The sequence below is a fragment of the Manis pentadactyla genome, chromosome 3 (assembly GCF_030020395.1).
Source record: "Manis pentadactyla isolate mManPen7 chromosome 3, mManPen7.hap1, whole genome shotgun sequence".
In the NCBI taxonomy this organism is placed as follows: Eukaryota; Metazoa; Chordata; class Mammalia; order Pholidota; family Manidae; genus Manis; species Manis pentadactyla.
Window position 1 is genome coordinate 112101175 of NC_080021.1, and position 24373 is coordinate 112125547.

General features: G+C 41.9%; 1 protein-coding gene and 1 long non-coding RNA gene across 17 annotated transcripts in view; one reads left to right on the forward strand and one right to left on the reverse strand.

Moving 5' to 3' along the window:
• The window catches only part of KIAA1217 (KIAA1217 ortholog), a 638036-nt gene that overhangs the window by 500378 nt on the left and 113285 nt on the right, over window positions 1-24373 (forward strand). For all 16 annotated transcript variants that reach the window (XM_036880951.2, XM_036880948.2, XM_036880956.2 and 13 more), the window contains one exon: window positions 3569-3767. In XM_036880951.2, the coding sequence (XP_036736846.2) occupies window positions 3569-3767 (199 nt within the window). The remainder of the gene's footprint in view (window positions 1-3568; window positions 3768-24373) is intronic.
• The window catches only part of LOC130682928 (uncharacterized), a 31091-nt gene continuing 10493 nt past the window's right edge, over window positions 3776-24373 (reverse strand). Inside the window, exons 2-3 of the long non-coding RNA XR_008996381.1 lie at window positions 9101-9148; window positions 3776-5213 (exon numbers count right to left, since the gene is read on the reverse strand). This is a non-coding gene — a long non-coding RNA (uncharacterized LOC130682928). The remainder of the gene's footprint in view (window positions 5214-9100; window positions 9149-24373) is intronic.

The following is a 24373-nucleotide window of genomic DNA, read 5'->3' on the forward strand; positions in this document are numbered from 1 at the left end:
CCGCCTGTCAGTCACTGTGCTACAGGAGCTCAGTGTGTTCCTTTCTCTCTCCAGAATCTTCCTAGAGAACAGTCTGTGCATGTTGCAGATGGGCTCTGCATGGAGCCTGTTGCCCCAGCACCACTTAGACAGAAAGCCCCCATTAAACAAGAGAAGACTAGAAAAGACAAGTGGGTAGAGTGGCCTGGTTATACAGATCACACCTTTCTGCGTGACCCCATATTCATCCCTTTGGGGTCACCTGATGATTTGGGGAAACCTCTTGAAAGTTGTGATGCAAACAGGAAGATGGGCTGGTGTCATGGGTCTCCATGAAGCCATCACAGTGACACACCTCTTAGCTATTCTTGGCCAACTGTTTTATGTATATTATCCTTGGCCCCAGAATATAACTAAACTGTGTGATGAGCTTATATGCAGCACTTCTAACAGCCAGAGCCTATCACCATCCTGAGTACACAATCTCTGTTCCAAATGCTTTTTGACTTTTCTTTTTTCATATATCACATTGCAGAATATGTGACACTAATGTCAGCAATTTCCATTGTCTCTTCTCTGCACTAAATGATGGCTCAGCAGTGAGCTGGCATCTGAGGAGAGGGTGCCATGTGAGGAGATTGCTAATACGCAGTGATAGTTTGCAGTGAGAAGTGAATGATATAGGGAAAACAAAGACAAGAGAAGGAATTTATGTTCAGATCTAAGTAGCTGTGTAAACGAAGTTTAAAAAAACTTAGCCCTTACATCTCTATTTTTAGTCATTTGAATGACTTTACCTCTGAGTGTCAGCTTGAGAATTTGACAGACTGGCGCCCAGTTCCTTTATTTGGTAGAATACCACCTGTAGAGTCCCGCAGCATGGTGACTGACAGGCGGTAATCTCATACAGACAATACCACCACGATGACCCTAAACAAGAAATAGAAATTGGCTTCTGATTTTCTTCAAGGATTATTTATTGCCTTTTGCAATGGAAAAATGACACACATCACAGGCATCAGGGCCACAAAGGTGACCAAGCATCAGAGGTTGTCAGTGTGGCCAGGTTGCTTAAAATGATATTATTTCTTGGCTATTTTGCTAAACTGAATGCACTTTTTTTTTTTTCAGTCAGTGATGTGGACATCCTACCTTGATGTTCTGCTAAGCCTAGTAATCATGTAGCTACTTCCTTGAAGACCATATGAATTCATCTAAATCCTGGGGAGCTGGGCAGTGATTTAGGGATGACTTTGCTAGTGCAGGAATATTCCTACAGAGTACCAAAGCCTGATCCTGGTCTTTGTAACAGAAGCAGACTTTCTGGAAAATAAATCTGGGAATAAACCACTCTGGGGGCTTGCACAGAAAAATTAGCCCAGAGAGACAGTTTAACTATTTATGGGTGTTCTTTCTGGTGGGGATAGTGGCATGTAATTGAGCTGAGAGTTTCTTATGCAACACCCAGCTCACGCCTCCCTGAAGCCACATCCCACACAGAAGGGAGTGCCCGGGGCTGTGTGCTGACCGTGTTCCTGTCTTCCTGTCTTCCTTCATGGGAAGGTCCTAAGAGATGTAGCAAGCTGCGGGTGTCACAATAATTCAACAGTGCTCTTGCCAAGAGGGGTCTCCTTGTACTTTTCAGCAAGAAAGAAGGAAAAGAAGCTGATTATTCCATCCTCAAAGTGTTCCCTAGAGTATCAGGCACATGTGGGGAACTCCTGAAAGAGTTCTGTAGCCGAAGCCTTGAGGCAGGTCTGTCTACAGAGCTTTCAATGTATCTTGTTCCAAAAATCATTGAGAATTTCAAGAAAACCATAGCAGAGCATGAAACTAAGCTCAGAGCCTTTTGTAAGGGTTGACTGCAGAGATTGTACAGCCACAAAGCTGTCCCTGCCTTGAGAGTTAAGGACCTCAGTGCTTAACTTCAAAGTACATTGCAACCTTAGGAAGACTTAACGGGAATCAAGGAATACAGACAAACCAAAAAACTGGCTACTGTGGACTGACTGTCTGTGTCCCACCCCATGCTGTCAGCACCTTTGGCACCTGAGTGAGAAAAAACTCACCTGCCTGATTAATCCAGATCAGTTTGCCTTCTGGAAGGTGCCTGGAATCATGTAGCAAGTCAGGGGCAGGCTGTGAGACAAGGGGAAAGCCGAGGGCATGTATTCATTCAGCCTAATCTCCCAGTTTCGAAGACTTCCTTTCTCTGACCTTCCAAATATATAATTTCCAACCTCCACACAACAGCCTAAGTTATCTAGAAAAACACATCTGATCCTGGCCACCTCCCCCTTTCCCTGCCTAAAATACCTCAATGGCTTTCTGGTGCCTTGCAGTCAAACTGAGAATTCTCTTGAGTCCAGGACTCCAAGGCTCTGTGTGATCTAGTCTCTGCTGGACACCAGCCCCACCAAGTCCTGGTGCCCGCCACTCCCTTCTGCCTTGGGGACTTAGCATCTGCTGTCCCCTCTACCTGGAATGCCTTTCCCTCTCTTTTTTCCCTACCGTCTGGCCTGCCTCCCAACTTTCCTCTTTCTTGAAATCACATTTTATATGCTTTTCCAGCTCTCCACCACCCCAACCTTGAGTTGCACATTCTTACTGCACCTTTAATTTGTCTTCAGTGTCAGTCCCCTGACTAAATGGTAAGCACCATGAGGGCAGGCTCTGTCTGTGCATATCATCGTCCCCAGTACCTAGTACGGTACCTGGAGCATAGCAGGTGCTCATCAGGTGTCTGTTGGAAGCATGAATGGATGAGCACATAATCATACACTGTCTTGTGTTATTTGTTGTCTTCACTAATTCCACCAATTAATTTTGAAGCTCTTGGACATCAGGCTGCATGTTGTCTGTTTTCCTGCATCTTCTGCAGTGCTTAACCAGGAGTACATGTTCAAGGACTGTTACTGACTAATAGATGATGAACATTTTACACATCAGTCCTATGCCGTTACCGTATAGACATCTAAGAGAGAAATTCAGTTATATGCTGTGTGTGTGAGAGTCCTTATAGACACTTTCTGCTGATTGGTCAAATCATCTTACCTATGAGATTTCTGCCTCAAAAGAAAAAAAATTAAGCTGTGATATGAGTATCTCCCTCACAATCTAAGTTTATTGACTTCAGAAACAGTCTTGATACAAGACTTTGAAAGGCTGGATGTGTTCAGTTCACTCTGGTGTGAGTGCATCATCCATTTAGGTATATATAAATGTGCATAATCCTGTCTGTTGTGATAACAACTGATAAGAATTTGTCTGACAAGAGGAATTGATTTGCCATCATTCTTTCCTATAGTGTGGCTTGCCCTCAAGTCCTTGTTCAAAATGGCATTTGTATGGGAGATGTCCAGTGATAAAAATCTTAATGGAATACTCAGGAACAATATGTCTTTTTGTAACTTTCACAACTGATATTTTGACCTACTGGGTTGTTACTTTTCAATGTCTAGTCCCTCCAATGGATTCCCCCTTTGTCATGTTGTTTTTCTAGATGGGCAGCCCTGGATGGCATTAAAAATATTGTCAGCATACTTAGTAATAATCTACTTTCCCACATTCTTTTAAATATCCTTTGCAGACAAGAAGCCCCAAACTGTCTCACAGTCCTCAACCTCCCAATTTTGGTGACCCAATCGAGCATTTGTCGGAGACGTCTGGTGATTCTTTGGAAGCCATGTCTGAAGGAGAAGCTCTAAGTCCTTTTTCCAGAGGCAGCCGGACACGAGCGAGCCTTCCGGTGGTGAGGTCAACCAACCAGACAAAAGAAAGATCTCTGGGTAAGATTTAGAAGGCACTACGTGATGCCCCCCTTATTACTGTGTATGTGTATTTATATACTTATGAGCACATGCCCCTGCATCCAAATGTGAACTTGATCTTGTTTGTAAAAACACAAGTACTGAGAAACTTCACTGATTTAACATCAAGCATTGAGAATTCACTTCCAGAGGAAGCAGCAAGTCCAAGCTGTATCTTTAGGGCTGGGAACATGCAGATCTGGCTGGGGTCAGCCTCTGGTGCAAGAGGCTAGTGTACTGGACTGTGTTCCTAGTATAAGGAATAGCAAGGGAGAGACCATGGAGTGAGTTCACTTCTCAGGAGGACCCCAGTCTCAGAAACCTGGATGGGTGGCTTCTGAACCCAGTCATGTGGGTTTGCAGCAGCCCCATGCCTCTGTCTGGCATCCTGGGGGAGGACAGGAATGGCTCCAGAAAGAAGAGGTGCAGTGTGGCCAACACCCTTAACTGTTAGGGGAAGCCATGAATGGGGGGCTGTTGCCCCCACCACACAAAAGTACCGAGGAGCTTGGCACATATTTGGCATAGCTTTTCCCTCCAACAAGCTTTTAAGAAAAGCAGGAGTTTATCCACCTTATCATTTGTTTCCTTCATGCTGGGTGTTCACTTTCTATCTTGCTGTCCTTTTCCTTTTTTTGTGATTTTTTTTCTGGCCCTTTAATTACATGCACAGGTCATGAGGATTTAGATCTCTTTGCAGTGTCACCACTGGTGTGGTGTTTCATATGCTTCACCTGCCATTTCCAGGTTCTGCCTCAGTATCTTGAGTTTGCAGACAGAGAACAGGGAAGAGAGGGGCCAGGAACAGGATCAACCCACAAAAGGCTTCAGGGTCTGGCTGCTGCAGAAGACAGCTGGATTTTGCCACATAAAGCCTAGCAAATGCCTTGCGTAGAGAAGAAAAGAGAAGAAAGCTGTGGGGAGGTGTCCTGATTTTGTTTCCTTGGTTGCATATGACAACCAGAGCAGACTGAGTTCAGACATTGTCCTATCTGTCCTTAAAAGAAACAAAGAAACAAACAAGAAGCCTATTGTTATTTGCATTATCAATATTGATTTTTAACATTAAAATTTGTATATACTTCATCTTAGGTTAGTCATCCAGGGCCCTCAATTTACAAATGAGATACAAAAGCCACAGCATATCTGCTTTTCCTTTTTTTTTTTTTTTTTTTTTTTTTGAGATCACGTATTTAATTAAATGGCACAAGTGGGAAGTCTAGGCCTCCAGTTTCTGTTAGTCGTACCTAAGGAGCAATGTGAAGATGACACAGGTCCCACATCACTGCCAGGCAGAGGCTTTCCATCTGGAGTACAGCTCTGTGCTCTCTTAACCCTACTCGTGTTGGGCGCGGGAGTGCTGGAGCCAGCCAGGAATGGAATTTCTTCTATGGGCCTTGCAGGAAATGAGTGAGGTTCAAGTCTCTGTAAAGATAGCGTGTCCTTTGCAAAATAAAATGAAGATAAGAATAAAGGCCTATGCACCTTCCCCCATCCCTGGGGAACACTGAGTCTGTGGGATAATGAACCCTTTGTTTTACAGGCAAGAATTCCCCCCAGCAGCCAAGTGCGGTTGGCAGTGCAGGTAGATACTGGCCTTACTCAAGGGGAGAGGCAGTGGGGCCCCCTGGCAGCCCTGCCCCAGCGGTTGCTGAGGACGGCTGGTGTTTTCTCATGGGGTGGCTGTGCTTTTGCAAAATGCTCCGTTTTATACTCTGAGTGCATCTTGCGGTGAAGTTCTGTCGAGTGCCGAGTCACAGCAGATTAAAAAATGCATCTGAGGTGTTTATTCTTTCAGCTCCGTGAGGGGTTTCTGGCCTGCGATTTTTACAATTACCGGGTAAAAATAAAGGAATACAGTGAGCGGAGAGGAGAGGAATGAGAAGTTTGTCCAAGTAAGAGCTCTGGTTCCAGAAAATGAGGCTGGCACTGGGCCAGTGCAGTTGACGCTGCCCTTGACTGCCTCCCTGTGGCCGATTTGGGAATATTCTCCTGGGCGCACCTGGACTCATGGCGTAATTCAGTTGAGCCAGGATGGGAAATAAACAGGAAAGTATGAGTCAGGGAGGAGTCTAAACACAGGCTCTCTGCCAGGGGCCCTGCTCAGCCTTGTTTGGGAAAATCCCCATGTGCATGGCTTTATTTAACGCCAAACACAGGCTCCTGGGAAAAGCAAGCTACCCAGAGAGCTGGGGTGCCTGGAGTAGGAAATGTCCCCCAGCACTCAGTGGCAGAGGAGTACAGACATGACTCCACGAGGCCTCAGAAACTGCAGATTGGTGACTGAGCTGTGACCTTCTGCAAAGCCGCTGTTGGTGCCATTTGTAAACCCTGGGTACCTTTTGGCATCTCTACATTGATATTTTATCTTCACAGAATTTTAAGATCACCCCAAAGCCCTGTTGATCCTGTCTTTATTTAAAATTTGCATAGTTTGTTCATCATAGATTTTTGCATTCATTTTGATTTTTAAAACTATCACATGAAAATATTATTCATCTTGATTTATCTGAATCTGAATTTGTCTGTATACCTGAAAATATTATTTATCTGAATTTGCGGGGAGGGCTTAGGTTTTGTACTCAAGAAATATGCCTCCCTCTGCTCACCCCAGAGGCTGCCCTGTGTGTCACCCCAGAAATGTCATACACCACGGGGGTGGCCTCCCAGCCCGGAATGGGGCCCTTGGGAAAGCCCAGCTCCAGCTTCTGCACATGCACAGTGTGTCACTGGCACACTCCCCAGTGCAGGTCGAGCTTCCTGGAGGCGGGCATCCTGAGAGCTGATCCGGGTGGGGTGGAATCCTCAAACCACTCCCGCTCCCTAGAGGGATCTCACTTGAGGCAGCCTATGCTGGAGAAAACTTGCCTTCTTAATCATTTTCCACTTGAATAATTCCTCCTTTGTATTACTTTGGCATATTTAGGGGATGTGAAGAGCACAGGGAGGCTGCACATAGTACATTTCCTGGGGAGGTTTTTAGAAGATATGGAGGAGAGAGAAGGTAGAGCTGCAAACCGTTCTTACAGACAGAGAAGTTAGACATCGCTGGTGTTTGTATGATACTTTCCCTCAGCAGCTGCCTTGCATGCATGATGTGAGCTGCTCATTTGGGAGAGGCATTCTGGGACTGCAGGCAGGGCCAGATGACAGCAAACTCACAAGGCCTTTCTGATGCTGAGGGCCAACTAGCCATTCCTGGAGATTTACAAAGCAGAAAGGTACAGAAAGAAATTTGCTCAGTGGCTCTGATTTATAACAAGACCAGGTCCTGTGATCTACCACCTCTAAATCTTTACTCCTACAGAGTGGTGGGTTCCCGTGCACTCCACCCACCCAGAGCCCAGATGAAAATCTCAGTAGAATTTGTATCATTTCTCTTTCCCCCTCTCTTCGGTGAAAACAGAGATTAGGAGAAAGAAAGTCTACAAAATAAAACAAAAATCGCTTTGCAATCGAGTTTGGTTTTAGAAATTATTTCCATGAAAAATTGTCCTGCTGATATTAGGGCTGGGTCTTAATGATGGAATAGTTTCTTTTTAGTCATCACTGCCTTATGAATCCCTGTCTGGAATGTGACTGACTGCGGGCAGGGGCAGGCGTGGGCTGCTCCACAGTCTGGGGAAAGGGTGGCCACAAGATGTTCCCATCTTTCTCTGTGCCCTCAGGAATTTGAAAATAAAACTCCTGTGGAATCAAGAGCAGCAGCATTTTTCTTCTGGCTGCAGCCAAAGGCCTTTACTGACCATATTCTGAGTGGGAGCTTTCAAAAAGAGACCTCCTTAACCAGCCCAGCAGCCAGAGGTGTCCCACTTCTGTAACAAATTGCCCTTAAACACTCAGACTCAACAAACAAGACTGAATTTAAAAGGCTTGGGAGGATTTTAGCCTAATTGTGGGAGAATATTCTCAACATGGGTATGAATTGAGTATCTCTGTGGCTGTCCTTTTATTCCAAGGTGGTAATAAAAGTGAGAGTGAAGGGGATTTAAGGAAAAAAAGGTTCATGTTTGCCAGAATCTCCCCTCCTGTGCACAAAAATGGGCAGAAGTTTAGAACAAATGACTGAGGGAACCCCCATCCACAAGCAGAAAGCCTAGAGGCGCTGTGGGCAACGACTGTATGGCTTATATTAGGTTGTTGGCGTGAAGAGCTATCCCTTGGGTAATTAAAAGAGAAACAAATTTCAGACAAATGAGAAGAAGTATTGCTCTATAGAGTAATGAAACATTTATGAAGTTTGTGTTCCTAAGCACCAGGAGTGATTGAAATGTTAAAAAACAAATGAAAGATTACAGAAGGGATTTTCATAGCAGGTCAGTAGGTTTGGGACATGTTCCTGATATTTTTAGGGTATGATCAAAGAAAAGGTCAGAGAATTCCCTCTAGCATGGACCCATTCTGGAACAGCAAATGCTTTGGTTCCCAAAGGATAAACCAAAGCACTTGTGGAGGCTTTTGAATTTTCTTCAGCATTATTTGTCTTCTTCCCAGGGCACAGTCACTAGCTTGATAGCACTGAGAGTCGGGGCTGCTGGGAGCTACCTGTTTGTCTAGTGGGTTCTGTAGCATCCCAGTTCTACAGGGAAAATTCAGCCCAAAGATTCTGCAAGCCATTTACAAAATCACTTTTGCTTAAGCTGGAGTCAGTTCAGTTCTCTGCAGCTGAATCCTGAGTGAGATTCAAGGGTCTGATTTCTGGTATTCACAGAAATTGTAGCATTGCCTACTCTGCATGTTTCAGAAAATATGACCGGTACCGGTGGGTACAGACAGGTGGCTTCTAGAGAATTGGTGATAATCTGGAGAATGCGCTGGAGGTGTAGCTACCCAGCTGTGTTCCTCAGAACTCCAGTGCTCTGTGGAGTTTTCTCTGCTCTAAGTATTGCGGTTTCATAAAAGACTCCATGTGAAAAGTTAGCTCTGCTTAACTGCTAATACACACACACACACACACCAGGGAGGATATGAGGGACGAAAAAAAGAAAGAATTTAGGAAGAAATTTTCTCTGTGGAACAGGAGTCCTTGAGTACTTTAGTTGTCTGTACTGAGTGAGTCAAAAAGATTGCCTTAGTTTTCTTACACTTGATGTAATGATCATCCTGAAAGGTAGTTCCTGGAAACTGAATCAGTCTTTATACCAAGGGGAAAAAATGGATTTGGAGCTGGGAATTAACGACTGAAAGGAATATTTCAAGAAATCCACTGGTATAATAACACATGTTTTTGTGATACAAGTAATCACCCCTAATTTCCCATTTTAAACTTGGATGTTCAAATGTGAGGTTTTCTGAAAGACGGAAGTACTTACCCAGGTTTATCCATTTGGCTCTCAGTTCACCCATAAGAAAGACTGTTCCTGTAAAAGATTGTGTAGACTCATGATTTGTTTGTGCTGCTTTTCTTAAAAATGAAGTTAAATGTCTCTCGCTATTAACATTCCTGCATTGAAACTTTAGAACAGATTTCTCAGACTCTGAAGAAATTGCCTAGTTAACATGGTACCCAAAGAATTCTATGCCCTTTAGCAATATCCTGAGGATGACTTGCAGACAGAAGGCAGGTAGGAAAAGCATCAGTGGAGGCGGATAGAAGATTTGATTGGTTCTAAGGGCCAGAGCCCTCCTGTACCACCGTTAGTGTACCAGGTGTGACATTGGTTAGGTGGGACAATGAGGAGTCCTGGAGGAAACCTGAGCTGTGCTGGCTCTCTGTTTTCCTTTACAGTTGGTTTGTTGCTTAACCTGAGTTACAGATCATCTTTTTATAAAGTTGATATAAAATGTTCCAGTGCTGCAGGTGGAGCTGTGGGATAACTGAAAAGGTGACTTAAATTTCCAAAGCCATTTCAGAAAATCAATCTGTCAGCAAGCCACTGTGAAGAATTTCTTTCTGTCACAGCTGTGATACCCCTTCCTAACCTAGACACCTAGATAATGTTTTCATTTTCTATATCTGGTGTAAAAAATATATACTCTTGTTCAAAAAAGGAACCCTTCATCAAATTTCATATGACAGCAGAAGAAAGTAAGGCAAGTTTTATCTGTTATTTATACCTCTCTACATTGAAAAGATTTGATTTGACTCATTCAAAAACAATAAAAATATGTAAGAACTATTAAAACAAGAATTAACCAAGTAGCACTTGGGCACAATATGTATACCAGAAAAATTAAGATTGGGATAATTGCTATATAATTGGAGCCAAGACAAAATAAAAAAGATAAAAGGAGAAGTGTAATGAGTCAAATGTATTTCATTATTTAAGAAGAGGTTTATACCAGTTCAGTAGACAAAAAAGTTTAAAGCATTATAATCAAGAAACTCCTGTATCTGAATGTTGTTGACACTGTATTATGTAACAGACAGTTATAGTTAGCAGTTGTTTTACCACAAGGCATTCCATACAGCTACGTCTATACATAAAAATCTCCAAAGATCTAAGGATATAGTATGAAGCCATGTTGTCAGAAGGCATGTCTTTTGGATTCTGTAGGTTTCTGGTAACCTCATCTGATACATGGAAAAGCATTGGTAGAGTCTTGATAACTGACCTACTCTCAGAGGAGAGTCCCCTGCTAGTAACTGTCTCATCAGTGCGGTAACTTCAGATGCAGAGGAAAATGTGAGGGGTGGGTCATTGAAAGCTTGAATGGCACAAAAGACTTAGAGAAGAAATATCTCCCACAACATTCCACATCTTCAATACGTTCTAACATTACTAGCTGTTACTCTACACTCTTTCCAGGATTGAGATTAGAAGGACCTGTATTCAGGTAATACACTCAGATATGCTCTGCTCTGGTTTGCTTGGAATAAGAGAACAGACATTAAGAAATGTTGCCTGAACTACTTATGAGGGAAAAGATTTGGTTTATCGGTCTCTTGTTTTCCTTTGCCATGAAAACGCCCCCTAAAATCTGTTGGCGATGTCTTGCTATTTTTTTGGTAAATGCAAGATTCGTGCACACTTAGAAGTTTCTTGCCATTAATTTGTTCTTTAAAAGCTGACTTTAAAATATAATCCTTTCTGTTCATCTATCTTTATAAGAGTTCCCACACATTTTTGCACCAGCTTTTAAAAAATAGGCTATGAAATACTAAAAATAATATTAAGATTCAAGCTTTCTGTCATATACCCAAGTAGACCTCCATTCTTGATGGCCTCATCCTAGCAGAAGCCACCAGAGGGCTGCCACTGACATGTGGAAACTGAGATGTGGGGCAGCTGCTTTTATTTCAGACAAAAGCAGAAGAACTTGGGAAGGTGGACTTCCTGCATTTCTGGGTAGACATATGTCTTCTCAGGTGAAAGGACTGGTGAATTCCCATCAAGATTTCTAGAGTTGGTCTAGTGTTGTGGATTGCAACTGAGCAGCCTCAAGGCCCGATCTGAGCCAGCAGAGAACTCACTCTGTCTGGAAGCTCTTTCTGAGCATGAACAGGCAAGCCTTAAGACACCACCACGATGGCCTTCAGTTTCTTGCTAGTCTGAGTCCCTCTCTTAGGGGCTGTGATCAGCCGAATTGTATATCCCCATTCAAGGTGAGATGTTGAAGCATTACCACCAGTATCACAGAATGTGACTGTATTTGGAGAGAGGGCCTTTGAAGAGGAAATTAAGTTAAAATGTGGTCATTACATTGGGCCCTAATCCAGTAGGACTGGTGTTCTTATGACAAAAAATTAGGACAGGGAACAGGTGCAGAGGGGCCACCATGTGAAGACACAGAGAGAAGATGGCCATCTGTGAGCCAAGGAGTGAGGCCTTGGAACCAACCTTGCTGACACTTTTAGACTTCCAGCCCCAGAACTGTGAGAAAACACAATCCTGTTGTTAGGCCACCTGGTCTGTGGAACTTGGCTGCGGCAGCCCCCGCAGACTAATACATGAGCCCAGGACCCTCTTCTCCCTCCTACTTTCTATTTGAGGGGACAGTCAGGCTTTTGGCAGTTGTCACAAACTTGAAGTGTTTCCTTTTCAAGACAGTAAAATTGGGTTCATCAAGTTTTCTATTTTCATTTGGTTTTATTCTATCCTTGTCAACCTTAGCACAGCACGTTAACTTGGTTTTCGAGCCTTGCAAGGGGAAATTTAAAAAACCATGGTATAGATTCAAATCCTTTTCTGTTTGGAATCTCCCAATCATCATCCTCAAATTTAGTAAATGAAAGTTGTTTGGCATCTGACTCATTTCATTGTATCCCATCAGGAAAAGTTCCTAATTTAATCATGCTGAGTTTGAGTTCTCAAAAGTTTGGTAATGTCATTACAATTATATTCCCACCAACTTTCCACTTTTCAGGGTTTTTCTAAGGTGTTAATTGGCTGTCAGACATCTCTGGCTAAGTGTCTCCCAATAATATAAAGCTAAATATGACAGAAATAAGTCCTTCATTTTTTTTCACCCACAACTTTTGCCCACTTCTCAATTTTTTTCTCTATTCATGTATTTATGCATTTATTAACAGTCTATCCAGTTTCTGGCACTATTAAAGTGCCATGGTGAATTATTTTAAAAATATATGAAAGCTGGTTCTTGTATTTAAGGAATTTTCAGTATAACGAAAGACACATGGTAACCATGTAAAGACTTTAAAATATACATAAATCAAAGACTGCACACATGTAGCTGTGCATACACCCAGCCAGCATGGAACTATGCCCATGCTACTCTCTCTGCCTGGATTCAACTCCCTGTGCCCAGCACCTCTGTCTGCCTTGCCCCCTCCTCACCTCATTCAGACCTCTGCACCTGATCACAGCCAGTGTCTATTTCTTGCTCAAACTGCACATTAGGTTTGGTAGTAAGTATTGGCAGTATTATTGGCAATAATAAAGGTTGGCAGGAGTATTCGCTTATCGCAGACACTCAGAGACCCAGGCTGATAGAAGCTCCATATCAACACGTCACTAAAACAGGATAAAAGGAGCGTCACAAGTCTGGCTCTGGCTCTTAAACCTTCTACAAGCAGTGATGTTTAAGTTAAAAGAAGTCAGAATGCCATGCTCAACTTGCAAGGGGACAAGGAGGTGCAAGCAACAGTGTGCGAGCAGAAGGAGAGTATCTGTGGAACAATGCTCATGGCAACCCGACTGAATTCATAAATTTACAGAGAAATTATCAGGACCACCGAAACTCTTATAGCAGGTCATTCAACTGAAGAGAGAAATAATCAACTAGAATTTAAATCTTAAGAAACCTCACATACTAATAGAAAAGATAAAAAGGTAAAAAGAAAATATGAAAGAACAATTCAGAGACAGGATAAACAACCAAGACTACCTGATAGGAATTCTGAAAGACAAGGCTAGAAATAACTGGGGAAGGACAAGAGTGGAAAATATAATGAATGAGAATTTTTCTAGAATTGAAGACAGAGCTGAACCTTAAGATGGAAGTACAATATAAAATGTTAAGGAAGATTTAAGAAGTAAAATCCACACATAGGCCCACTGTATGGAGATTGCAAAACATCAAATATAAAAAGAAAATATTAAAAGCAGCCAGAGAGAAAGGGAGGTTATCTGTGAAGAAAAGAAAACTTGTCAACAGCATGCCTTTCATGATCCAAGAATCAGAAAACAATGAAATAGTAATTTCAAAATCCTGGGGTGAATATCACTTTCAATCAATATTTCTCTGACCAGCAAGTTATTACTTACATATGAGTAAGGGCAAAAAGAAGTCATTTTCAGATAAATAAAATTAAGAATATTTAGCATTCTGAGATTCTGGCTGAAAGAACTAGTAACATATGTATTTCACACAAAAGTCCTCAACAAAATATTAGCAAATTAAATCCAACAATGTATGAAATGAATGATCACAACAAAGTGATTTATTTCAGGTATGCAAGGCTGGTTCAATATTTGAAATTCAGTCAATGTAATTGACCATATCAATAGACTAAAGAAGAAAAATTACATGACGGTATCAATTGACACACACAAAAAGCATTTGAAAAAAATCCATACCCATTTGTGGTTAAAAAAAGATAAAACTCCCAGCAAACTGAGAATAGAAGGGAACTTTCTCACCTCATAAAGAGCATCTACAAAACCCTATAGCTACGTCATACTTAATGATAAGGGACTGAATGTTTTCTCTGTACAATTGGAAATGAGGCCAGAATGTTCAATCTCACCACTCTTATTCAATGTAATTCTGGATGTTCTAGCCAGTGCAAGAGACAAGATAAAAGGCATGCTATTTGGAAAGGAAGAAATAAAATTGTCTCTGTTTCCAGATGACATCATCTACATAGAAAATCCCAACGAATGTACCAAACCCCCCCCCAAAAAACCACATAGTAGTAATAAGTGGGTTCAGCAAACTCACAGGGAACAAGATCAACACACAAAATCAATTGCATTTCCACATACTAACAGCAAACAAATGGAGGTCAAAAGTAGTAACACAACACCATTTACAATTATTCCAAAAAACCTGGGATACTTAGGTATAAATCTAATAAAACATGTATAGGACCTATATGCTGAAAATTACAATACACTGCTAAAGGAAGTCAAAGACCTAATAATTGAAGAGAAATACTGTTTTTGTAGTTCGGGAGGCTCAAAAAAGTAACGATGTCACTGCTCCCCAAATTGATCTATAGTTTCAGACAATTTCTATTAAAATCACAGCAATATTTTTTATAAATATAAACACAAATTTATATTAAAAAGGCAAAGGAGGTAGGATAACTAAAACAATTTTGACCAAGAAGTATAAAGGAGAAATCACTACCTGATTTCAAGTCTTAATATAGAGCTCCAATAATCAAGTATGTGTGGTATTGGCAGAGGGATAAATAGTAGAGATCAATGAGCTAGAAGAGAGGACTCAGAAATACACCCACACAATTATGCCCAACTGATGGGTGACAAAATTGCAAAAGCAATTTGATGGCTTTGGTAATAGCCAGAGCTGGAAACTGCCCAAATGTGACAGTTAAACAAATGGGATATATCCATACTATGGATTAGCACTGTGTTAAAAAGCGACAGATGAACACAGTGATACGGATGTACCTAAAGGGAACTTTGCAGAGTGAAAAACAAAGCACTGATCTCTAGAAGTACATTCTGTTTATATAAAACACTATTAAAATCATAGAAATGGAGAACAGATTAGTAGCTGCATTGGCTGTGGGGGGCTGGCTGCAAAGGAGTAGCAGGTAGGAGTGTTGTTACGGTGTACATACCATTAGAGATCATGGTTGCGATAATCATCACACAGAATTAAATTTCATAGAGTTACACACACACACACACACAAGTGCATATATCTGAGTAAGTTCTGTGGCTTCTCCCAATTTCAGTGACCTGCCTGTGTGACTATACAATTATTCAAAATGTCAACATTGTTGGAAGCAGGGTGAAGGGCACGTGGGACCTCCCTATACATTTCTTTGCAACTTTATGTGAGTCTATGATTTATTTCAAAATAAGCTCAAAATATATATTTTTCTATGAACTATAATAAGCCTAGAAGGAGAAGTGGAAAGTGTGAAGTGATCATGAGAAAATAAATTTGTAACCATGTTTTTTGGAAAATCTACATAAGCAACAGTCATAATGAATCATGTATGGGAGTTAAAAGCAAGATAAAATAAAAATGCCAGACAGAAACAATGTAAGACCAGAGAGGGTAATCAGAGTAAAAATACTCTAAAATCCTCCTATTGTCTAAGAGGAAGATAGAAAACCATATGGTTGAAATATCTTAATGATAAAAAGGTAGAATGGCATTTAAACCAACCAATGTTATTTTAATTCATCCTTAAATCATATTCTGAGCACCTGTCTGACCTGTGTCTGGAAAACTGCTGAAAGAAGGCAGTTTTATCCCCTTTTCATTAATGAAGAAACAGGGTAAATAGGGGTAAATTACACATGAAAGGTTGTAGAGTAAGGGGTGAAGCCAGGATTTGAATCCAGGGCTCTCAGACACCTAAGACTACATTCTTTTCACTCCACTGTTCTCCCCTCCCTCCACCCCGTGCATAATGAATATTGAAATAAATTAATTTTCTAAAGAGAGCTCCTACCATGTTTTGAAGATGAAATATTTTTACCTTTTGTCGAATGAAATATGAATCCTCTCCAGCTATGGGTAAAACAGAAAGTTTTCATATCAACCCTTGGCATTTAATGTCATTGCCCAAACTATGGGCAAAACTTAATGCAAAACAGAAAGTTTGTAGTTCTTCCCTTTCCCTTTGTCAGCTCGGAGCAATCATTGTGAAGCTATGTCGTGCAGGAGCTGATCATTCAACTAGTTGGGTTACTTGGAAGAATGAAGAATATCAGTTAACATCTAGTTTAGTGTTTTTTCCATACAATGAGCATAGAAATGAAAATCCCCATCCTGTGTGAATGAGAAAAGGGAGGTGCTATTTTGAAGATGAGGGAAAACCAGTAGTCTATTGAACTATTAATTAATTTCCCATTTGTTAATCTTGCTTCTCTTTCTCCTGATGCTAGAATGTTCTTGAAGCCCAAGTATGCTAAAATATATTCTCATACATATTTACAGAGTATACAAGCAGAACACACACATACATTGGAAGAGAGTCTCTAAGAAAAAGGTGTTAGGGTTTAGTTGCTCATTTTTGTTGGCAGATTTGAATAAAAGAAACCTGAAGATTCACCTCTGATCTAGCAGGCCTTTTCTCCCTCTTTCAGCCAGGAATAAATGACTAACACTCTTCACATTATAGAATTGAAAGAAAGAGTTCTTTTTTTTAATCTTACTTGAACCCTTATGCAAAAGCTTCTATTTACTGGCTCATAAAAGATTTTATGCCTCATCTGTTGTACTTAGGATGACTATAGGAAAGGTACTAGAAAAAGAACTGAAATGTGTTTCCTCCTGAAGTTAGAATTATAATCAGGTATATATTCAACAATCTGACTTTCCACAGTGTGTACAGATTTCTGTATTGGCAGGAAGTATTGAAGTAAACCCAAAGAGAGCATTAAGCAAAAAGTAGCTTTAAATGCTAACAACATGTCTGACTGCCCACCCCTTTGTGTGCATGGTTCAGAGTGTGTTTTTTCCAGCCCTTACACCATCGGCTCATCCAGTAAAACAACAGAAACATCATTCAGGGGCTGAGCTCACAGCCGCCTATGAAAATTAGGAACATTCTGATCCCAGTACCCAGAACCATCCCAGCTCAACATTCAAACACTTGAGGCAAATCCCTTCCTCTTTCTAAGCTTCCATTTCTTCATCCATAAAATCCTAATGCATTTCCCAGGAGATCTGTGAGGAAGAGGGGCAGTAGAAAAATTGTGATAAAATACACAGTGTCTCCCCAAAGTTCTTCCTGGTGATAAAATAGGAGAATGCTTGGTTTGTTTGTGCCTCTGGTAAAGTCATAGTAGCTATTCTTTGACCAAGGAAAAACCAAATGCAAAGTACCAGAAAGAAAGAAATCACTAAAAGGCAGGCAGGCATGAGCATAATGCTCTAATTCTTCGTGCCTGGCCCTGTTTTGGAGTCAGTGCCTTTCCTAAGTGTCACCCTTGGGTGCAGTCTTTAACAGACCTCCTCATCAGTGTGGTCATGGCTGTGAGCAGTGGCCTGGTAGCTCACCTTATCCAAGTGGGCCCATGATAGTTGGCTCCACTGAAAACTGGCTTCTTCTCAAAAAAAGATTAAAAAGTCACTTCTGAAATTTTTGTTGGAAGTGCTAACTTTTCATAGAATGGCCCTCATAATATTTATTTCTCAATGTTTTGATTAGCTAAGTTTCACCTGGATCAAAATGGTTATGATTTCTCTTACACATTAACCTTGAGAAGTTGTATGACATATACTTCAAGCATTACATCCCAGCCGTATCATCTACCACAATGCAACACTGGTCACATTACCTGATTACTCTTGGCCTCAACTCCCTCATCTGCAAATGGTTGTAAAAGTAGAACCTACTTCACAGCATTGTTATAAGCATTACATTACTTTATTTATGTTAATTGCTCAGTGTAGTGCCTGAGACACAGTAAGTACTACATAAGTTGGGAATTTATTTTTACTAATCATTTTGTATAGCCACTGTGGGAAAATAAATCATGAGCTATGACCCTACCTTCTAAATGTACTCCTATACTCCTAGTCCACCACCACCTTTTGCTAGGACTTTGCAGTAGTCTCTTAACTGGTTCCCCCGCTTCCCCTCTTGCCACCAGCTGTCTTCATAGCATAGCCTAAGTGCTCATTCCAACCCTTGCGTCACATCATACCACTCTTCTCTTCCATGTGCCACATGGTGCATCCTCTCATTCACAGTACAAGGCTCTCCACCACCAGCTGAGTACAGGCCCACCTGCCATTTAGCCTCATCTCCTGGCACCTTCCCCATGCCCTTCTGCTCCAGCTACTGGCATCCAAGCAGTTGGCTTAACAGCCTAGCTTATTGCTACTCAAGGCCTTTGTGCTTTCTATTCCCTTGGCCTGGAATGTTCTTCTCCTAGATATCTGTGGGAAGGATGCTTCTCCAGCTCAGTATTGTTTTAATCACATGTTGTCTTATCTAAAGTGGGCTTCCTGGCCACCCTTTCTGAATATCTTTTCCTTTCCTGTTATACTTATCCTAACCTCTTGTATTTCTTTACAGGGGACTAATTACTGCCTGCCATAGTATTTGCTTATTGGTTTATTGGTGTGTCCCTGTTCCTGTCTCTCCCTGACTAGCATAAATGCTCTATGAGAGCAGGTGTCTTGTTTTATTCACTGCTGTTTTACAAGCTCCTCATATGTGCCTACATATATAGCAGACACTCAATAAATGTGTATTGACTAAATTAATGAACTAGAGTGGGTGATAGAGTAGTGCATTTTTTACTGTCAAAGCACATTGACATACACTATCTTACTGAATCCCATGAAGTAGGAATCACAAAGAGGCAAATTTCTTTTCTTACACCTATAAAGAACAGATCAAATCCCAGGAAGATTTCCATAGTGACAGAAAGCAGATAGGTGGTTATTCAGGGGATGGCGAGGGTTACAAAGGTTACAATGGAACTTTTGCAACCAGTGCAGATACTCATTGTCTTCATTGTGGTTATAGTTTCACAGGCATATGCATAAATCAAAGCTTAGCCAAATCGTGCACTTTAAATATGTACAATTTACTCTTATTATTTTACCTGAATAAAGCTATTTTGAGAAAAATGTGAGGTGACTTGCCCAAGGCCACACACTCTTTGTGGCAAAGCTTGAGTACTGCCCACATGCAGCTGGAGCCTGGTGGGTTTCTCAGCTCCTTGCATTTCCCACCAGGTGATGAATGTCTCAACTCTAAGAATAATACCCAATTTGCAACAACATTTATTTATGAATTCCTCTGGGTTGAAAAAGGAACTTTGATTTTGGGGGTGTTCACTATCACTTACTTAAGGTTCCATCCCTTAAGTCAAGTGAAAGTCTAATAGCCAAAAGTAACTGGATGGTATTTGAACAACTGCAGGTTTGCAGAACTTTTAGATGAGCAAATTGAGAGAATTAAAGGACTTGACCAAGGTCATCTAGAGAGCAGTTTTGGCAGATGAATTAGATACTAGATAACCCTGAAGTTTGTTTTTCAGCATAAAAGCCACATTTCTCCTCCTTCCATTCCTTTTGGCAGACTGGAGCTATTTTTCTCTCCCCAGAGTACTGAGAATATCTGTTTCTAAAGTCCTTTGTGCTTTCTTTTTCTCTCATGAATGAGGTGTGCTAAATGCCTTCTGCATAGACAGACAGGACTCACTGTCATGTTCTTGTGTGTGTGTGTGTGTGTGTGTTTTGTTTTGTTTACCATGTAGAAGAGGCACCACCTACTGAAAAAAATATCAAAAGAAAATGAAGTCAGTAAGGATATCAGCAATCTATGCATTTCAGATTATGTTAAGGCTGAAATTCCACCTATTGTGGTCAAATGAGCCAGACTTTAGTTAATAAATCTGTTCCTGACAAAGCAATTGCTCATACATTGATCAATATTTTTTCATTCAAATGGAATGAAAATTTCATTTAAAAATGTTATTAAAAATTTCATCTAATTTCATTTCAAAAATTTCCTTCTGTGTGCTACTGAATATCTGCTTGATGCTCTTTGACATGGAAGGATACAAAAATCAGCCTAACTCTACAGTGGACAGAATAGAACAAATGCACAAGAGTTTTGTAAGGCAAGGAAAGCATACTGTTTTTGAGGTTCTCCATTCTATTTTTTTGTGTTTTGAATTATTACAGAATCTTTACTTTTAGCTTTTAATGTATTGGTTGATCCCATTTATTGCACTTACATTCCCAGGAGCCTTGGTCAAATAATTCATAATTGTGATTGTAGGTATATTTGGATACCAACTACTACTTAAAGGGTATGCTTAGGGAATTCTTTCATAAAATTAATAGTAACTCCTTGATTTATCTATTATGTGTGTATACTTACACATGCATATATATAGACACATATATAAATTTATATACATACACACAGATACATGATTTTCTTATATTCAGACAATCTTTTCCATCATATTTGCAAGCATCACTAAGTAATCTCAGGCAAGCCTGTTCTGGCAGAGAGAAAGAAGATGGAAAATTAAAACTCCAGTGTGATTTTTTTCATTTGCATCATGTCTCACATCTACACAGACACAAGTTTGTTTTCTTGAGTCTAGTTGTGAACATCAAAATCTTTAGTTTTTGTGTGGAATTTGGAGACGAGATACTATCAGTAGGGAGTTGCTAATGGAACTTACTGCTTTTGCTTCTAACCAGGCATACCACAGCGATCAGGGAGGTGATGTCCAGCTCCTGTACAGAGCGTGTCTCACAAAACCAGGGAGTCATTGCTGAGGGTGGGTTAGTAATACTGCATAAGAATAGGCTCAGCTGCACTGCCAGAGAGTGCTGTGGCCAAAAGTTGTTGTGACTGTTTGTGAAAACTCTAAAAGAAAAATCCATGCAATTTTTTATGTTTGTTACAATTTTCCGTGAAGATTGTAACAATACCACCAAAATGTTTGGTCAAAAAAAAAGGAAATCTGAATCTTCCAAAAATATTTCTATTATCACTGATGTCATTTGAGCAGTGTCTCATCTGACTTGCTTGTCAGGGTTCAGCAATCACTTGGGACTGACTCTTTTGAGCCTGGATTACCTAATGCTTTAGCTTAAGCTCCCCATATTTTACAAAATCCTCTTTCAGCTTGCGGCGCATTTTGGCAAAATGTCTAGAAAGAATTGTCTATAAAGCACTGTTTCCAATCCCTCCCCTGTGGTTTCTCTTCAGCCTGTCCATTCAGACCTTCAGTCCTATGACTGCAGAAACAGCTCTGGTCAAGGTCAGCAGTGACCCCCACGTGTTAATCAGTCCTCTTTTTACCTGACTCGTCAGCTTTTGACCTGCTAGACCACTTCCCGGCCTTAAGCATGCCCTCCTCCTGGCTTCGTGGGCAGCTCTCCCTCAGCAATCTTCCTGCCTCAGTGTCCAGTCTTCTTAGGCCTTTTTTGTTGGTTGCTTCTCATTTGCACACCTTCAAATACTGGCCCCCAAACTTTATCTGTTCTCAACTATCCTAGTGTCCTAGGAAATCTGATCTAGTCTCACGGCGCCAAGTGTCTCCATTATGATTGTCTCAGTCAGCTAGGGCTGCCATGACAAAATATCATGGCCTTGGTGGTTAAACATGGAAATATGTTTCTCACAGTTCTGGGAGGCTTGAAAGTCTAAGATCAAGGTGCCAGCATGGTTAGGTTCTGGTGAGGCCTCTCTTCCTAGCTTGCAGATGACCACCTTCTTGACATGTCCTCCCGTGCCTGTTCCTGGCAAGCTCCTATTCTCCTCCTCTTACACGGTGCTAACCCTATTATGAAGACCCCACTCTCATGCCCTCGCCTAAACCTAATCACCTCCCAAGGCCTCCCCTCCAAACACTAGCACATCGAGAGTTGGGACTTCACCGTATGAATTTGGGGGACACAAACCTTCAGTCCATAATAGTGATGACCCTTCTGGCCCAGATCTCTCCCTTGAGGTCCAGTTAATACTTCACATCACTTACCTGACATCTCACCCTTGGCAGATCCACATATGAATTTCTAATCCCAACAAAACCTACTCCTCCCAACATCTTCCACATCTCAGTAAATTGCAGCCTCCCCCTGCTCATGCCAAAACCTTGCCATTCTCCGTGACTCCTCTTTTGGTCTTATTTCACATCCAATCTGTCAAAAAAATTCTGTTCACTCTCTTTTCAAACTATATGCAGAAATCTGATCACTTCTCCCAATCTCTCATACTCCATCTAAACCACCGGAGTCTGTCTCCTTAATTATTACCCTGATTCTCTGGTCTTCTGATTTTTGTCCTGTCCCTTATAGTGAGTTCTTAACAAAGCAGCTCTGGTATAAATGAAGCTCATCTTGCCACACGTTGTCACTCAGCTCACCAAGAATACACAGGCCTATACATAGTCTGACCACTTGCATCCTTTCTCACCTCATCTCATCCCATTCACCATCCCACTCATTCCCTCCTAACATACTAGCCCTTTGCTGTTTCCAGAACACACCACACATGCTCCTGCCTCATGAAAACTTGCTGCTCTCTCTGCCTAGAATGTTCTTTGCCCAGATATCTGCATGCCTTGCTCCCACTTTTTCAAGTACCTTCTCAGCAGGACATCCAACCTCTGGAATAACATAGCAATCCACCCACTCCCATCCCACTGCTCTCTGTCCCCCACACCCTATCTTATTTGACTTCCTACTATTTGGCATGCTCTGTGCTCTTCTGTCTGTGAGTTTATTGTTTACTGTGCACTGGTAGAAGCTGAGATCTCTGAGCTTCCTGTTGTTTCCCTGGCCTTTAGAAAACCGTGTGACACATGCAGGCACTATGTAAATATTTCTAGAATGGATAAAATCTGTCCTTTAGGCTCTGACTATGCTGAAGTAAATGCAGTGCTGCCGTTCTGAGTTTCACAGACACATCTCTATTCTGAATGCTTTCGTTAAAGGATTAAAGTGACAGTTCAGGCTGCATTGCTTGCAGTCCCTTTAACGTGTGTGCACACTGTTCAGGTCGGATTACCTGTTTGGTACAATAGGAATAGAGTCTGTTATTCTTCCTTTGGTTATGCTTGTTTTAAAGCATAATGTTTATGTATCAGTTGATATGCTATTATAAACATTAAAGCTGAGGGAATGCACAGATGCCATACGTGACGGTAACTTGGGTTTGGTCTGGTTTCTCAAGGCGTGTTCCAGGACAGGGTAGGTGCTCAGCGTGTTCAGTGCATTTTATGATGGGGGCACCCGAGACAACGACTTTGCTTCCTTTTTTTTTCTGGGCTAATAAAACAGGTAGAGGTACTACAGGGGTTGCTTTTCTCTCCCAGTGCTGTTAGTGGGACTGCCAACAACTGTCATTTTGATCTCGAGACATTTAGGGGGGGTACTCTTATCTATGAAAGTAGGAAGAGACTTATTTGAAGTGAATCTGGAAGCATGGGTTGTATTTCACAGACAGTGACAGGAGGACCTGGGGACATGGCTCTGAGCAGGGCCACTTTGTCACTGCCGCCCCTCCCCGCCTACCACTCCTGAGCCACTCCAGCCACCCGCAGACACGTGTTCTAAATCGTGGTCTTGTGGTGAGAACAGAAGCTGCCCTGAAAAGGCAGCGCTGAGACTTCAAAGGGAAACGAGGAGGAGGAAGCAGCCATGTGTGATGCCTCTTAGATGCCTCTTCAGAAACTACAGAGGGGAACAGATGGTAAAGGTGCCATAAGGCATCTTTCCCTCAGGGGTCTTTTGCGAGAGCTTGGAAAGGTCAGTTTGTCTAAGCCTAGCCCTGCAGGTTTGCATCATGGGAACTGGCACCCCAGAGGCTGTGCTTCCTGGAGTCTGTGTGCAGTGCAGGCCAGGCATTTTGGGGGAGTGAACATGGCTCCATATCTTTATCTTCCTATACCTGGAATCCCATAAGCAGCCACTTGCTCCTTTCCCACTTGCTCTTAAAACTAGAAATGGCATACAAGGATATGCCTTATGAACATTCATAAGCCTTACCCAAACAGTGCAAAAGCCCCTCCCCCACCAGGACAAGTTCCACCAAATGACCAAGATCAGATCACTTGGCCAGCAGATTGGTCTCAACCACTGTTCTCTCTTCTGTCTGTTCTCACACCCTTGCTCACCTGCACACACGACTGTGATCTTGAGCACCCATTCTTAGAGAACTGGGGCCTTAGAGAACTGAGGACTTAGAGAACTGGGGCCATCTCTCCAGATTCTCCTAGACAACCTCCTGGGGACCCCTTGGTTCCTCTGGCCAGGGCTCAAAGGACATTCCCGATCTCCCCATAGGGGTGGGGTGTGTAGAGGGGCAAAGACAGGAGACATGGGGAGGCTTCCAGAAGATGCACGTCCTCTGGCATGGACCTGAGGACACAGGGGGAGCCGTACCAGAGCAGCAGGGAAGACAGGGAGGGGCAGTGGGCAGGAAGCCCGGGCCAAGCCTCGGCACAGACTCGCCCTGCCTCCTGCACTGGCACTGCTCACTTCAGGCT